The 15,483-nt window shown below is 43.9% G+C and overlaps 1 protein-coding gene across 1 annotated transcript; it reads right to left on the minus strand.

Moving 5' to 3' along the window:
• Positions 1-1,722: 1,722 nt before the first annotated feature.
• kctd16a (potassium channel tetramerization domain containing 16a) lies at positions 1,723-14,979 on the minus strand (the record flags this gene model as incomplete). The annotated part of the gene is made up of 2 exons (XM_080035384.1): positions 1,723-2,174; positions 14,142-14,979. 2 exons carry the CDS (start codon positions 14,977-14,979, stop codon positions 1,723-1,725), a joined length of 1,290 nt encoding a protein of 429 aa, XP_079891510.1.
• Between the last annotated feature and the right edge of the window lie 504 nt (positions 14,980-15,483).

The following is a 15,483-nucleotide window of genomic DNA, read 5'->3' on the forward strand; positions in this document are numbered from 1 at the left end:
AGAAAAAAAAGTGTTTTCTGCTGGCCGCCTCTGCAACAGAACAACACTGTTCTACGGAGATATTTCTCCCAAACCCCTTAAAATGACTGCACCGACCACCATCTCCATAGGGTAAACTAACTATACATAAGTAGCTCATACAATCCTGCTTCAAAAATACTGACCTTTCCCTTTAAGTAAAATCTTGTTTATTTAGAAAAAGCTTCAGACATCTTGTGCTCCATGCAGCCCATGTTGTTGTGCTGGGGTCGCGTTTCCCATCCCAAGAAGAGTTTGATCAATCATGAGAAAAATACTCAGGTTGACAAATAGCTGGAATTTCCACATCAATCTAAACCGTCACAAGAACACCAATGTCCGCTGTGAATAAATACAATTCTAATCCATTTATTAGCTTTTTTTTTTTTTTGCACACTTACAATCAAGGATTAGTCAAACATCCATTGGCATTATATACTCTACCTAAACAACATCATCTATCCAACACATAATGACAACATTGGACAACATTTTTTTCACAATGGCAAACAGATCTAGGCAGTGCTTTCCTCAAGTTAGTCACCACACACACACACACACACACACACACACACACACACACACACACACACACACACACACACACACACACCATTTTTACCTATCACACGAAGTCGTGAATTTGTACGTTTTTTTGATATTGCATAATTATGCTAAGGGTGAAGTGACATGCAGTGTCGTTATCAATGCCTAATATAAGTATATGTGTCATCAGTGGAGTCATGTGATATCCCATTGCTAACTCACGGCACCATCTGGGTACATCCATTTTGAAAAAGAAATAAAAAAGAACAGCTATTGTGGGCGATTGCACATACAGGATGTGCTAGGTTGATGGATTGAAATGATGTTGCCCCTGAGGTTGCTTTGTTGCTTCAACTAGAGATGGACTAGCCTTCAGGACACCTGGCTCCCAGCTCTCTGGAGTTAGTGGTGTAAGCCCCAACAGGAGTAACCTGATTTTACACATGTGCATATCATATACAACACTGTGCATACTTAACAAATCAAGGACTCACACTGCCTTGTACTTGTGCTTAGCTATAGTCATGCTGGCGGAAAAAGTGGCCATAGAGTTTTTTTTTTCCTATTAAAGTTTGTGTCTCAGAGGGTGCAGTCCTTTTGTCTATGCAGTTAATACTCTTGGTTGATGACGATATGGTATACTACCATACAGAGGAGTATTAAAGCCACCTGGGAAGAAAATGATAGGAGGAGGGTTATTTTTATTATCCATTTTGAGAAAAAAGTCGAAATGTCCAAAGTAAAGTTGAAATACAATTCTGTGGACAAGTTTGAAATGTTGAAAATGAATTTAAGAGTTCCAGACTGCGGTAAAGTTGGACGTCTCGTTTTTTTTTATGTAGCCTTTAATATACAGTCTGTGGTTGTAGCCGACTGTCTGCGTCATCACGATAGCAAACATGTATAGTTTGTGCTTTAATAACATTTTGCTTATGAGTTATTGATCCCAGAGGTTCGAAACTGTCAACATCTTTTCCAACTTTACAGCAGTCTTGAACGGTCGAGTCTATCCTTGACATTGTGTTTCAACTTTATTCTCTACATTTCGACTGTGCATAATGACAAAAAAACAACTTCCTCCTCTCATTGTTTTTGCTCTCTCCTGTGGCCCTTACACTCTTACAATCTCTCCTCTTTCTACTCTCCTCTTTTTCACATTTAGAGGCGGTACTTCCTCAGGAGATCCTGTTGCCACATGTACTTCCTCTCGGGAAAGCGTTCGGGAATCCTAATGCGCCGGAAGTCCTGGATGCATTTCTCCAGCTCCTGCTCGGGCGTCATCTTGTCCTTGTTGGCTTTCCTCTTGTTGGCCTCTCGTTCGCGCACGCCGAAGGTTCTCACGCGGAGCATTTCAGTCTTGCGCCGCATCTCGGCCTGCTGCATCATGTGGCCGGAGCCTTTGGGCATGGGGCGGTCCAGGGTCTGGACTTTAGACTGCCGGCTGACGGGGCCACAGATGACGGTGCCCTGGGGGGAGCCGGCCTCCGACTGGGTCTCGGAGCAGGATGTGGAGAGCTCGTTGAAGGAGGTGCCGCTCTCTCCCTCCCGCTCGCTCTTGTGGCTCTTGCAGCAGCAGTCACAGTGGGAGGACGGCCACTTTGAGGGCCCACCTGGAAAAACGCACACACACACACGCACACACACAAATACATTTGTCAGTTGTTTTTTCTACCACATGCGCTTAATCTTCCCCTGCAGCGAGACACTCCTTCAGTCACGAGACACTCGTGCAGAAACACAGTGTAAAATAGGCACGTGCAAAGAGCCTCAAGGGTGGCTTGAGCCCCTATAGTATAGTGTATTTATATTTATATATCAAATTATAGTCAATTATATCATGTCAGTTAAGTCAGATAGAGCAATTGCACATATGTTCCATGTTATGAACAAAGTGTGTTATTATGGGTGGCAGCGGTGTGACAACATAAGGGTGGGAATAGTGCATAGGTGAGTGCCCTTCTTTTTTCTGCTTAAGCCCCTGTCCCCAAAATGTCTGTGCAGGGCCCTGCTGTAGACTAATGTCCCAGCTGTCTGTATGGTGGCAGATTCAAGCTTTAATCAAGACAAACGATTGCCCTGATCAAGCGAATTCTGACAAATGCCTACACAGCAGTCTCAATGTCACGCAAATATCTTTAAACGAATATCAGATGAGCGTGAGTGTGTGTGTGCGTGTGTGTGTGTGTGTGTGTGTGTGCGTGTGTGTGTGTGTGTGTGTGTGTGTGAGTATTGGGGGGTACAGAAGCAAGAACATGCAAGCTGTTGTGCTTCTGACATTTACCGTAAAGTGTCTTAATCTCAAAGAGCTGGTGGGCTGTGCATATTGCTTCCTCTGATAAGCAGAAACCTTAGCGCTTCCCTATAACAGACCTCTTCCATTTCCCCAAGGCAAGAACTTGTTTTTCGGAGCCAAGGCAATCTGCTTTTTGCCTCCGCGATTTCTCATTACAACTGCCATACCTGACTGCCTTGTATTGAGGAGGTGGTGTGATTGTTTTTTTTTCTAGTTTTCAGGACACTCAGTCAAATCGGTTGGTAAAGGTGCTTTCTACCTTCAGGGAGGACAACAATGGAAAAAAACAGGTAAACAGAAAATATAATTCATCCTGGGTGGTAACATAACCGGGTCAGGCCCTGCAGGAGTCCCCACCACCTCCTGTTGGGAAGCTTGGAAGAGAAGGGAGCCACATTGTAAGTAAGGGGATTTTAGTTTTTTTCCTCCAGAATCTGTATCTTCTCACATCCTCCTACACTCCTAATTATGAAGCAGAAATACTGTACTGTTTTACCGCCTGCTGTCTTGTGAAGCGTTCCAGTAAAGAACGCAAGCACAGAGACTGTCTTTCACTTCCCTAAAAATATCCCTGAACTATGGTCTCTTCAGATGACGTACGAACAGGTAGAAATGTGCTGTGCTCATATATAAACAACAGCGCATGAGAAATAAACTAATGTACACACACTCTAAAAACCTCTTAATGGCCTCCTTTTCCCATGTGATGATACAATAGACTCGATACCGGTGATATATCAGAGGGAGCAATAAATTGTCCATTACCTCCAGCAATTTAAACTGAACAGAGTTCACAGGGGGGGGGTTTAACCTCTCAGCGCGCACTGTATATAATGATCTTATCTCTGGCGCGATGATTGCATTGGGCCGATAGTGAGAGAGTCACTAACAGCTTTTTAATGGCTAATCCATGAGTAAAGAGGCCAATCAGTCCGCCAATTTCCCCCCCGCAAGAAAATGAATCAGGGCTGAATCCAGTGGGTTGGATGCAAATGGATGCAGGCTCTTTATTTCCAGAGGAGGAATAAGAGGAGGGAAAGCCGAGCATTGTTTCCAAATGGATGGTGTGGATGGTGGAGTCCAGTGGGGACAACCCGTTTAGAGAACCAGCCAACACCCAATAATAGCATCATGAAATGTTCAGGCCATGCATGCAGGAGAATGAATTGCATTAAATCCAACTGACAGGGCTTGGAAGCAGCTGGGCTCGCTTTTTGTTCTACAAAACAATATGTCTATGTGTAGCTTGGACTATGACTTTAGCCATAATAACCTATAAAGCAACAAAATAAAAATTGGGATGCGAGAATGCAACAGCACACTTTTGGGTTTCGAGGTGCAGTTTTAAGCTATGATGTTCCCACATCCCCATCAGAGCTAAGGACAGGAAACCAACGAGAGCCTGGTCAGAAACACAGTCATTCTCGGGTTCATTTAAACAAGTGGATGTGTGTGTAATTCCCCCTGGTATCTTTTCAGGGAAGCCATTGATTGCAATGTGTTTTTCCCAGATCCATACTGCCCGTCTAAAGAGATCATATTCCAAGCACATTAAAAAGACTGAGGGGTTGGTCAGGACGTGCACTCCTCATAAATAAAAAGACAGAGAGAGAGAGTTGAGATTGATAGATGCATGCACACAGCGGCATGTGGATCTTACTGGGCCCCCTGTGCCCTCCCCCCGCCCCCCCCCCCGTTTTTTTATTTATTTTTTCTAATAGGTAGCCTAGTTCAAAGATGGTATGTATTTTTTTCGTCTTCCTTACTTTTTTTCTGATAGGTATTAGTTGGCCACGTTCATCACACAGATAACAGCTAATCCACTGATATAGGACCAGTTTGCAATTTCCAACTACTACAGTAATGGTAAGACTGCAGCCACTACTGGTCGCTGGTCGCTGGTCAGCAAAGGTCTTGAAAATGGCTCAAGTGTGTGTGCAACAAGCGTGCCACCCATGCACGTGCATGGTTTTGAAGCCGGGTTTTGAAACAAATTACAAATACAATGGATACTAACATGATTTGGGGACTTAGGATTGTAAATCATCTTTGCATTGGTTATAAAGCATCACATGTGAATCATTCAGGTTTGTGATGGCCATACCCTCTGGTCTGTCTCCCACCTTGGCCACCCCAGTCAAAATGTCCTGGAAATGCCACTGTGCATGCATATTGCAACTTGATAAAGCAGGGATGTGTGAACGCATCACCTTGGAGAGGTCAGGGCTTTATGAGAAATTGACTGCCAAGATATTAGATGAAAGTGACACGTTTTATTCATAAAGAGGTTTTAGAAATGGCAAATATTATGGCAGCATGTCCGAAATAAGGGAAGGGCGTGATGGGGACTGAAGGCGAAAATGCTTCCGACAAACTCAGATTGAAATGTCAGTGGGTTTCTTGCCAGATAGTATTGTCGTCTCTGCCTCTAAACGGTCTCATCAAGGCTGTCTGATTATTTCTTGAACAGCAGAACAACTCTTGGCTGTGCTTCAGTCGTGTCATGTGAGAGACGCTCTGCGGGATCATATGCTGAAAGTTGAGCGGCACAGAACAAATATAGAAGGTCTCAACACTTAGCGAACGCACTCAGCTCTGGAATATCATCAGCAGAGAGATGTGAACTGTACCCTGAATTTATGAACTTAAAACAATTGTGAATGCAAAGCTTTTTACGTTAAAAATAACGAGGAAACTTGAACTCTGAAATAAACACATTTGCTTTCTTTTCCCAAACACAACAGAATCCTTTGAAGTTAAGCGCTGTGAATCATCTTCAAATGCTTGGATCGCTGTTTTGTTTTAGTGCAATAACCATTCTGTGGCCAAGACTGTTGTTAAAATAGACAAAAGCAGGGGAGGAAATTAACCACCAGCCTTAAAAGAAGCTATATGTATAAGAGGTAATTCTGTCTGACAGTTTAAGTATGCATATACCAGCAGCCAGTTAAGCTCATAGGCATGGGAAGACGCTCTGTTTTTTTAGACACACTCTTACATCTCCGGCTCCCATATCCAGTTACACAAATATTTTTTCACTCTGCCAGCGCCTCAGGAAGAGTGTAGTTTACATGCTTGTTAGCGCACGAATTAGGCCAGCGTGCCCTTGCAGCAGAAAAATGGCTTGTCTTGCGAAGGCAGTGACCGTCCTTACAGGGCAAGTGGAGGGGGAGGGCGGGGTGGGACTATTATACCTAGATTGTCCTTTTCGCTGCCAAAGGTTTCACTTCAGCACTTTGTGTCCAGCTAGTTGATGGCTACAGCTATTCGCTTGCCAGGTATAATGATGTCTGTAATATCTGCATACGATTGAATTTGTCGATATTAATTAGCCCTACCCAGCCAGGAACAATCGGGGGCAACCCATGTCCCCCAAGGACCTTGTTAAAGGTAGAGTCAGCGATTCGGGGGAACGCTTGTAGACATAATCACTCTTTGTCAAAATCAGTGAATATCACCTCATGATCTGCTACCTGTCCGTAACGTGTGTGTACTGAAAAAAAATCTGGTGTTAATACACTGCCTTGGCCCTGTAAACGGGTGTGTAAACAAGAGGGCGTACCTATAGCAACATGCCCGGACACAGTATGGACAGGTAGCAGATCAGGAGGAGATATTCACACATTTTGACAAAAAGTGATATTGACAATGACCATTCTCCAGAATCACTGACTCCAGCTTTAATTGTTTCATATAGACCCATTATTCCCCCCCGTCGGCCCAAACACACTGCTTTCCACGCATAGAGATCTAGTGACAGCTTCACTGGCTGATTGCTGATGACAAGTGGGTGCTGTCTCCCAGAGTCAGAGGGGTGGCGTCCCGCTGATTGTCTGCCTGACGGGGAGATGAACAAGCAACATAGACAGATTGAAACGTCTATATCAGCCTCTCCCTCCCCACAGGCCTGCCCGACCAGAGCCCCACCCTCTCCCTATACACTGCACTGGCACTGATTAAGCAGGACGAGGCGGGGAGCGAAGCGAGAAGCTGTCCTGAGTGTTCGCCAAGCTCCTGTCATCACCTAAATGATGCCTCAAGAGGGCAGGAGGAGAGAAGAGGGCCAATTCTGGTCCCCTCGCCCTGTCAAGAGGGTGACATTCAAAGAGCGCCGCCGAAAAAGAAAGTGCATGTAACGCCGAGCGTCAAGCTTTCGGATCCGCTTTTTAATTTCTCCGCTCAATAACTCAAAATGTGACACTTCTTTGGGACAAGCAGAAGACCAGACCGCAACAGGCCTTTATAATCTCTAAAAGGTGGAGTCAGAGATTCTGGACAACGCTTGTTGTCCAAATTACTTTTAGTCAAAATCTGTGAATATCTCCTCACGATCCTCTACCTGTCCATACTGTGTTTGGACCCCTTTGTTTACTCATTCTTCGTTTAGATGCCAGTTTACAGAACCTAGGCTGTGTATTAACAGCAGACTTTTGTCAGCGCATGCACAGCGGATCATGAGGAGATACTGACTGATTTTCACAAGAAGTGCTCTCCAGAATTGCAGACTCCACCTTTAACAGAGCAAGAGCCATGTGAAAACTAGTGGTGTCCCACTAGCACAGTCGGTGATCGGTGAACTCTTGCCTTTATAGTCCACTAATTCGAAACATGTTTTCTTCCCTGTTTATTGATCAGCACCATACAAATGGACTGAAAACTCCAGTAAAAGCTGGCTTGGCTTGGCATAAGAATACATCTTAGTTTACCAATCACCCACACTAACGAGATAGACTAAAAGCTCATGGATATTTTCACATTTTTATTAACAGTATTATTAATGGGCTGTTATTTATACCACAATGGGCAGGTATCATGATTAATTGGGAGAAACCAAGCAATTCTATGTAAAATCAGACATTCAGTCCCCTCATATAGCCGGAAAAGGAATAAAATTATCCTTGTTTCATTACCACATTTTGCATCTGTGAGATTGGCAGTCGAGTTGGAGTCAGCTACCCTGATGGAATCGTGGAGTACTCAACTATTTGGGGTCAGGCCCCTAGTGAAAAACTAATTCAATACAACTGAGTCACTTCTTCAATAGGCTGGACTGCAAAACCAACACATGGGATCCCCTGTCTTCAGAAAACCTCTAAGCCTTGCCCACAGTCTTAGTTCCACCATCCACAGGACCCATTAGGGGCGTCCCTGGAGGGATCATTAAGGTGTTAGATGTCAGATGGCTAGAGCCTACATACCTGTTCTCCAACAGCTAGAGTGCAGAAATAGGAGACCTGGGGGGCCAAGGGGCCCGTATTCAAATCACGTCTGAGAAATTAACTACATTCCAGGTGTATCTGGTTTTTAAATGGAACATACTGGAGATTTATGTGGGTGATCCATCAAAGTGTCGGTCTTCACCTTGGTAATGTAGTTACTATAAGCAGGGACACATTTTGAAAGCTATCCTTGTTGGTGGCGATCAAGGGCACTCACCGACAACTGTGACTGATTTGTGAGTCAGCAGTCGTTGCAGTGTAGCGCTGGAACTGCAACCCAGAACACAATCAATAAGCAAGAACAAACAAGTGTGAGAGGGGTTAGTGTGAATGAGCTGAGTTCACGCATGACTGGGTTATTATTTAGCCCCAAAATCCCAATTAAGGGATGTAGCAAAACTACTAATCCATCGAGTTAAGATTGTGAATGTCCATATGCATGTTCCATGTGTCTGCAAGATCATTTTAACACTGTAATTATATGAAATGCAAACTAAGAGACTGCATAAAAATAACAGCTTATAGAAAAAATAATTAGTAGGCTACTAGTGTGAAGAGTAATATTTTTTCGTCAAAGAACTAGAACTCGAAAACCAACTAGAATGGTCCTTAAAAACTCAAAAGCGCACACTGCCTGAAAGAATGATTGATTTAAAAAAGCGTATTTTTTCCTTTTTGCGTTTGCAGCTTTTCAATAAGCTCGGATCTACTCCCAAGGTGAGCCCGATTGTCTACTTGAACTGATGTAGTGCACATACACGCACGTGCCTGGCCGTCTGCTCATCTTTCTGCCCATGCAGGTGCTCTTATAAGAGGCGGAAGAGTTGTTCATGAGAGCACCATCCATCTCTCATAAGCATTGCCAATCCATTCCAGACTCCAACCGATGGCTCTGTGGGAGCTGGGGCCCAATCTCTTGCCTCCATTACATCCCACGCAATTGATTACTTTCCCCTCCTGGTCCTCTCCCTTGTCCCTGCCGCCTTGTGGCCATTGTTCAGGGGCCATTATGGGCGCACGTCATCTCATTCACAGGCCCAAATGAAGACCGCGCTGTTCTATTAACAGAGCACACCTGGCAAAGTATAATCGTTCTCCATCTTCGCCGAAACGTGTCCCCCATTTTGACAAGGAACTTCTGCACTCAGGCCTTTCAAATGGGAAAAAGATGAGACAGTCTCTAATGTGACCAGTCCTACTGTTCAATGATGATTTGCTCTGCCACTTTGATGTGAAAGAACTAATGTCAAAGGGAAATGTGTGTGTTTTTTAGGTTTTTGATTTTTTTTTGCCAGTGACGGCAGATCATTTTCATCTAGGAATTTTAAAGAAAGTTTTTTTTCTATTTTGATATACAGTGTGATTAATTTCTTAATATGCCTTTAAAATAGATCAGCATTCATCTCTTTAAATTGCATATCTATCCAGCATGACTAGAGACAAGGGAATATTTTTGGATCCCAGATCCTTTTAAATTAGCCAACACTGTCCTCGTTCCCCGGAGATAATTAGCAATAAGGAGCCACCATGGTCCCAAGCGCCAACTGGGAGGTTAAGGTTGTTCATCACTTCAACGATAGTGTGTGTTCACACTGTCAATTGAAAGGACTAATTGTTAACGGCCTACTTTTCTTGCTCGACAAATGACCTGAGACACAATGGAAGCTCACCTCTGCTTGTAAAAGAAAAAGAGAAAAGATGAAAAGTTAGTCCAGATAGAAATAAATTCTCATTTCTTTAAGAAACTAATAGTTTTTTGACTTTCTATCTTATCATTTTGGATCAGTATCTTGTTGATTTTAAATTATTTATCAAAATGTTCACCTTTCATTTCATAATTCTGACTTTTTTGATTATGACTGACTTTTCATCTATTTTGGTTGTTTCATACCTAACCCCGCGTTAATGCAATACCATGCACTATGATGCTGCAAACCAGCTGATCCTATGGATTAACTTGGCTTCTGTTCTCACTCCCATTCCCTTTATAATGTGTGTGCTAGTAATCAGCTTTGATATATTATCTCTCTCTCCGTTGTTTATTCAAAAGGTGAACTAGTCGGACCCGGTCAAATGTGTATTATTCATCACAGCCATCCGAAGAACTCTTGGTTGGTAATGAATGCTCGGACACTGCGGCCTCCCGAGGAGTGTGCCCTTTTCCTGCAAGACTCATTTGTATAAGTCTGCAGGGAAGCCAGCAGCATATATCTTGCACAATGGATGATAATAATAGAAAGTGTAGTGTCTTAACCAGAGCCGGCCCGAGGCATAAGCAACCTAAGCGGTCGCGGAGTTTGTGTGTTTGATATTAACATCATATTATGCAAATGTGGGTTATCAAAAAGGAATAAAAAAATTTGGTCTAGATAATTAATAGCCTAAAAATTTTATCAGTTCATCTGGGAGGTAATCCGAAATTATCTGATCATGTCACGTTCACATCCATGCACAGTGTGTATTGAGTTTATTTAAAAACAATTGGAAATGGGGCTGCCCTCAGTTGCCCACGCACTGTGTATAGTATATAGCCTATTTCAGCCTCGTCTGTGGAAAAAAAGATACAGTAGCTGGACATTAGAGTTCTTCTGCTTTGTTCCTCTCACTGCATTTAATGCATTCCTTATATTACAGAGAAATATGTCCCGTAAAAGAAAAAGAGCTCCAAGCCCAACCCAGAGGACCCTCCATAATGTTTTGTGTTATATTAATATTTTTATGGAAAATCCATGTGTCCTTCTTCAATAGCTTCTAATTCATCTGACCCAGTGTCTCCAAATTATTTGTTCACACAAAATTTCGCAGATTTAGCCTCTTAATTTTCCTCTCAAAGTGCACCAGATTCATGCATTACACTTTAAAAAGGTTAAAGAAATCTCACGGGGGGCATACCCCCGGACCACCCTAGGAGGGTCTGAATCTCGGCTGTCTAATATTTTCGCACAGCTGCACAGTGGAGGCACTAGCGGAAAACACTGGGTGTGTGAATGATATTTAACAAAGATCTATAGTTTCAGCAGCGCTAACATTGGAGAGGGGCCCCCTAATCATATTTCGCTTAGGGCCCCCTGAAGGCTTGGGCCGGCTCTGGTCTTAACTATATGGGGAAACGAGTCCCCTGACTGTTAAAACAGATGATAGCGCACAGTAAAATAATGATTATGTTGGCATTTCTGAAAACTGCAGTCCATAGTTGTACTGAGTCAGTGGGGCCTGTGGTGAAAGAAAAACTGATGCATTTAACGAGAGGAGCGACACAGATGACGTAAAGGAACTGACAGGCTGGAAGAGAATCTCTCAGTTTGTTTAGCGCGCCGGATTGCTCTTTTTACACTCTGAAACATGGCCGTAGGTTCCGTCTCAACATTATAAGTGGGGGGGAGGGGATGGGGATTTATCGGTCGTTCTACAGAAAATACAAACTCTTCCTTTCCTTCATTCTGGTTAACTGTTATGCACCAATTTGTGCCTTTACTGCATCAATTTATGGTGGAAATGTCTTGATTTCTTGATCAGGTATTCTGTATTGTTTTCAAATGATAATTCACCTGTATTTTCCAAAGCTGTCTGCACTTTCAAAACACACCATTCATGTTTTGGGATGTTTCTTTAGGAATCATACATGATGCGGGGACAAATATTGAGGGGGACATATCCCCTGCATCCCCCTAGCTGAAATCTAGGCCTAAATATGCTCTGAACTGTTATGACACCATATGAGCCTGCGGTTAAATGGTAAAAACAGAGTAGAGAAATGTTCTGCTGCAAACAACAACAACAAACACGTCTATTTGGTGCCCAGCCCAAAGGTGCACTTGTCTACGTGCACTCTTGGTTGATAGGACTACCTGCCCTGGGCCACACAGTGTCCCACATTCAGAATCAGGTTACAGTATTAGTTTTGAAAAGTGGATGCGAAGGGGGCCGCTGTGCTGCCGCGAAGCAAGAAGGGCTCTCACGCCTGTCTGCCTTTGATGTGTCTATCCATCATCCTGGCCGGGCCTGTGCCTCCCAACTCTGCGCGACTATATATATGTTATATATGTGTGTGTGTCATCTTGCCCTCACTCTTTTAATGAAAACCCAGTCTCCCAATTTTTGTGCCACCAAAAAAGAAAAAGGGTTCTTTCTCTCCGCTCCCTCGGTCCCCATGAACTTTCAATGTCTCATACTTACTTTAATCTATTTCTGCTCTTCGCTGACTCTCTCTCTCTTCTTTCTGCTTCAGTTCCTTCTCCCCACAGTGAGGTCTCATGCAACTTTTACTCCCTCATCCCTCTCTCGTTCTCTCCTCCATCTGCTCTTTACTTCCCTCACAGTTGGCTCCCTAAAATCATATCCAAGTGCGGATTCAGTCATTTACTAAGGCAAGCACATGCATGGGGCACGTTGCTTTTTCTCCCCCTTTTTTCAAATGTCTTTGAAGGCATAAAAGTTTGAAAAAAAAAGTTTCCAAAGCAAAGCAAAATACAATTTATCCAATGGGAAGTTCATGATAATAATGTGTTTAAGATAAACATTAGAAGCATTAAGAGGAATATGTATTAATAGCCCTGCTTCTTTTAAGTCTTAGATGTTTGTTCTTGTCTTCAGTAGCCGCTATTAAAAAGGTTGTTACCTTTTGTAGTTTTGATTTAAAAAGAAATTAGTTTTCCTCACACTTCCTCCTCTTTTCAGCATCGTTATGTTAACACATCTTCATTTTTCTGCACGCCAAACCATTTGTGTGTCGACTAATGTCTTCTGATGAATTATTATGTTGTATAATCACTTCCAATGCAGTGGGGACTTAGGCTGAGACAATTATTAAGCTTTCTGATACAATTTAAGAAAATGGATATTTAGAAAGACAGTGAATCATATTTCAACATTAAGATTGTGGGGCCCTTGGTAGCTCGGGGCCTAAAGCACTTGCCTACCTTTGCCTAATGGTAAGTCTGCCTCTGGTCTTAACCTATCTGCTGCTGTAGTTATTGCAGTTTCTCCCCTGTCTCTCCCCTCTCCTTCACATCCTCCTCCCACCTTAACCATGTCTTTGCCCTGGGGCGGGGACTGTTAATGGGGAAGGGGTTGAACACCTACAGTACACACCATATGTTGTGCGCTCCAGAAAGTGGAATGACTCTTAACTCGCTGCATGGATGTGCATGCTTGCATTTAAAGGCAGACCCCTCTGTTATAATTAGCCTGTATTAACAGCACTATTGGTAAATCATTGGTGAACCATATGTCTCGGCTTGCACTCTGCACACCTCAAACATTGACCCACACACTGGGGGGGTTGTTCTTCTGCTTTTCCAAAGGGAGCCATTCAGAATAATGAACAAAGTGCTTTTTAATAGGCCATATGCTCCACTTCCTCCCTACTGCAAAGACTGGAACAAACTGTATTTGAAGCTAATTAAGGCATTTGCTTGTTTGAAAAAAAAAACATTGGCTTCAAGTAGGAAAAGCTTTGGCTTCAAAAGCTGGGCCCATTTACGTGATTCATGTGAAACGTTGCAGCCCACTGCTTCTATATTATTCATGGCCCATAGGAATCCGAGCAGTTTATGCATGATGCACGTGTACCTAAAGTGTGGCAGCGTTGTGACTCACTCTCCCCTGAGGCCTGTGGGCATGTTTGCATCTCATCTGGGATCCGAAAAACAGAAGTTTCAAGCCAGCCCCTCACTGCAGGGGACGCAAGGACTCAAGAAGGATGTGCTGTAACCCTGGCATGCCTCCTGGTGCACGGTGTGAGAAAACACACCGCACTGTCTGCACATCAGCCCTACATTTTTAACTATAAGAAACCAATATATGTTTTGTTTTTTTGTAGAAGTAGATGGATAAACTTTTTACAGCACTCAATGAGAAAAAAAAACACGCTTTCTGATGGATGTGCCTACATGCATTTTTATGGGGGGAGGAAGGGTGGGACGGAGGAAGGGGCACCTCATTTCTCTTTAGTTTACATTGGATTGTTGTCTGTGTTTAACATGTTGTCTATTCTAATTACTTTTGGAGGTCAAAGCCACCAATCACGTCTGAAAGTGTGGGGCAGGATTAAAATCTTCACTCACGGTAGAAGATGTACTGTGCGTAATTGGACCAGACTTTGTCATCCGCGTAATGGCCAATGGAGGAAGCGGTCAGGGACGAGTTGCAGGCCACGATGTGAAAGCCGCTCTCCGACAGCATGTCAAACGCCCTCTCCAGGTGCTTGAACTTGAGGTAAAACCTGCAGGTGTAGCGGTCCGGCGGTCTGTCCGCGTCCCTGTTCTCGTTCAGGGCGTCTCCGAACACCTCTTTGGCCAAGCCGATCCGGCCGCTGATGAAGATCCGCGGTAACTTTTTGGCTTTGGCATCACTTTGACTTTCTCCCCTGCCTCCTCCTCCGCTGCCGGCGCAAACGCCTTTGAACGCCACCGTGATGTAGCCGTACCTCCTGTCCAGGGAGTAAGAGGCGTAAAACCTCTGCTCGCTGCCCTGCGACGCATCATCGAAATCACTGTAGCACGAGTCGTCCGGAACGAGTTTGGAATCCTCGGACGACAAAAGTTTGGCCAAATCTGGCAGCTGGAAGTATTCCGCCTCTCTTTTCAACCTTCCTCTCTCGGGGAAGTGATCAGGCAGGACGACCTGCTTGTCTCTAAGGTAATCCAATACATAGCGAAAGAGAAATCCGTCTCGGTCGATAAAATAACGTCCTCTAAGGTCCCGGGCCAAGTCATTCGAAGACCCCTTCTTGTTAGAGAAAAGCTTGCCAAGTAAGGAATTTGGGAAGCTTGTCAAGGTGCCAAGGCGGGTGTAATACACCTGACCACCCACGTTTAGCTCAAGAACGTCCGATGGAGGGTTTTGCACTGCCACACATTGCTCTTTTGCGGGTTGCGTTTTGCAGTTTTCGCTCAGTGCCATTTTTGAAATCGGAGTCTCGTTGTCGGAGCGCATTCAGTAAAGGTCCCAGAAGTTCAGTGTGCGGGGTGTAGCTGCATGGCGTTGATGCACTCAGACCCAAAGCATAGTCTTGATTCCAGCTGCAGTCCTCGCATCCAGTGTCTCATGACAAACAATCCCAAGGTGTGCCTAGTACAGCAGATCCTTTAACAACCCCCGTGCGTAAACGTGCCTGCATCCTTTCTTTTAACAGAATCGATTATCACAACCAGCGAGCGCATCATGTTACACACATCCACTGCGAATAATCTGTCATTACTGGGACTTCAAATAAACAGTATCCTTACTTAACTGTGAAATGTACCCTCCATCAAAAAAGTAAAAACGTTTTTTTGTTCTCTCGCAAGTTTTCTGAGGGAAAGGTTCACACCGCCTTTCGTCTGGCTCCCAATAGTTCAGTCAACTCAAATAAATGGAAGAATGTGCGCGCGTCCCATCGTTCTGCCACTGAGCGTCACTCCTGAC

This window comes from Ammodytes marinus (genome assembly GCF_949987685.1).
Source record: "Ammodytes marinus genome assembly, chromosome: 10".
In the NCBI taxonomy this organism is placed as follows: Eukaryota; Metazoa; Chordata; class Actinopteri; order Uranoscopiformes; family Ammodytidae; genus Ammodytes; species Ammodytes marinus.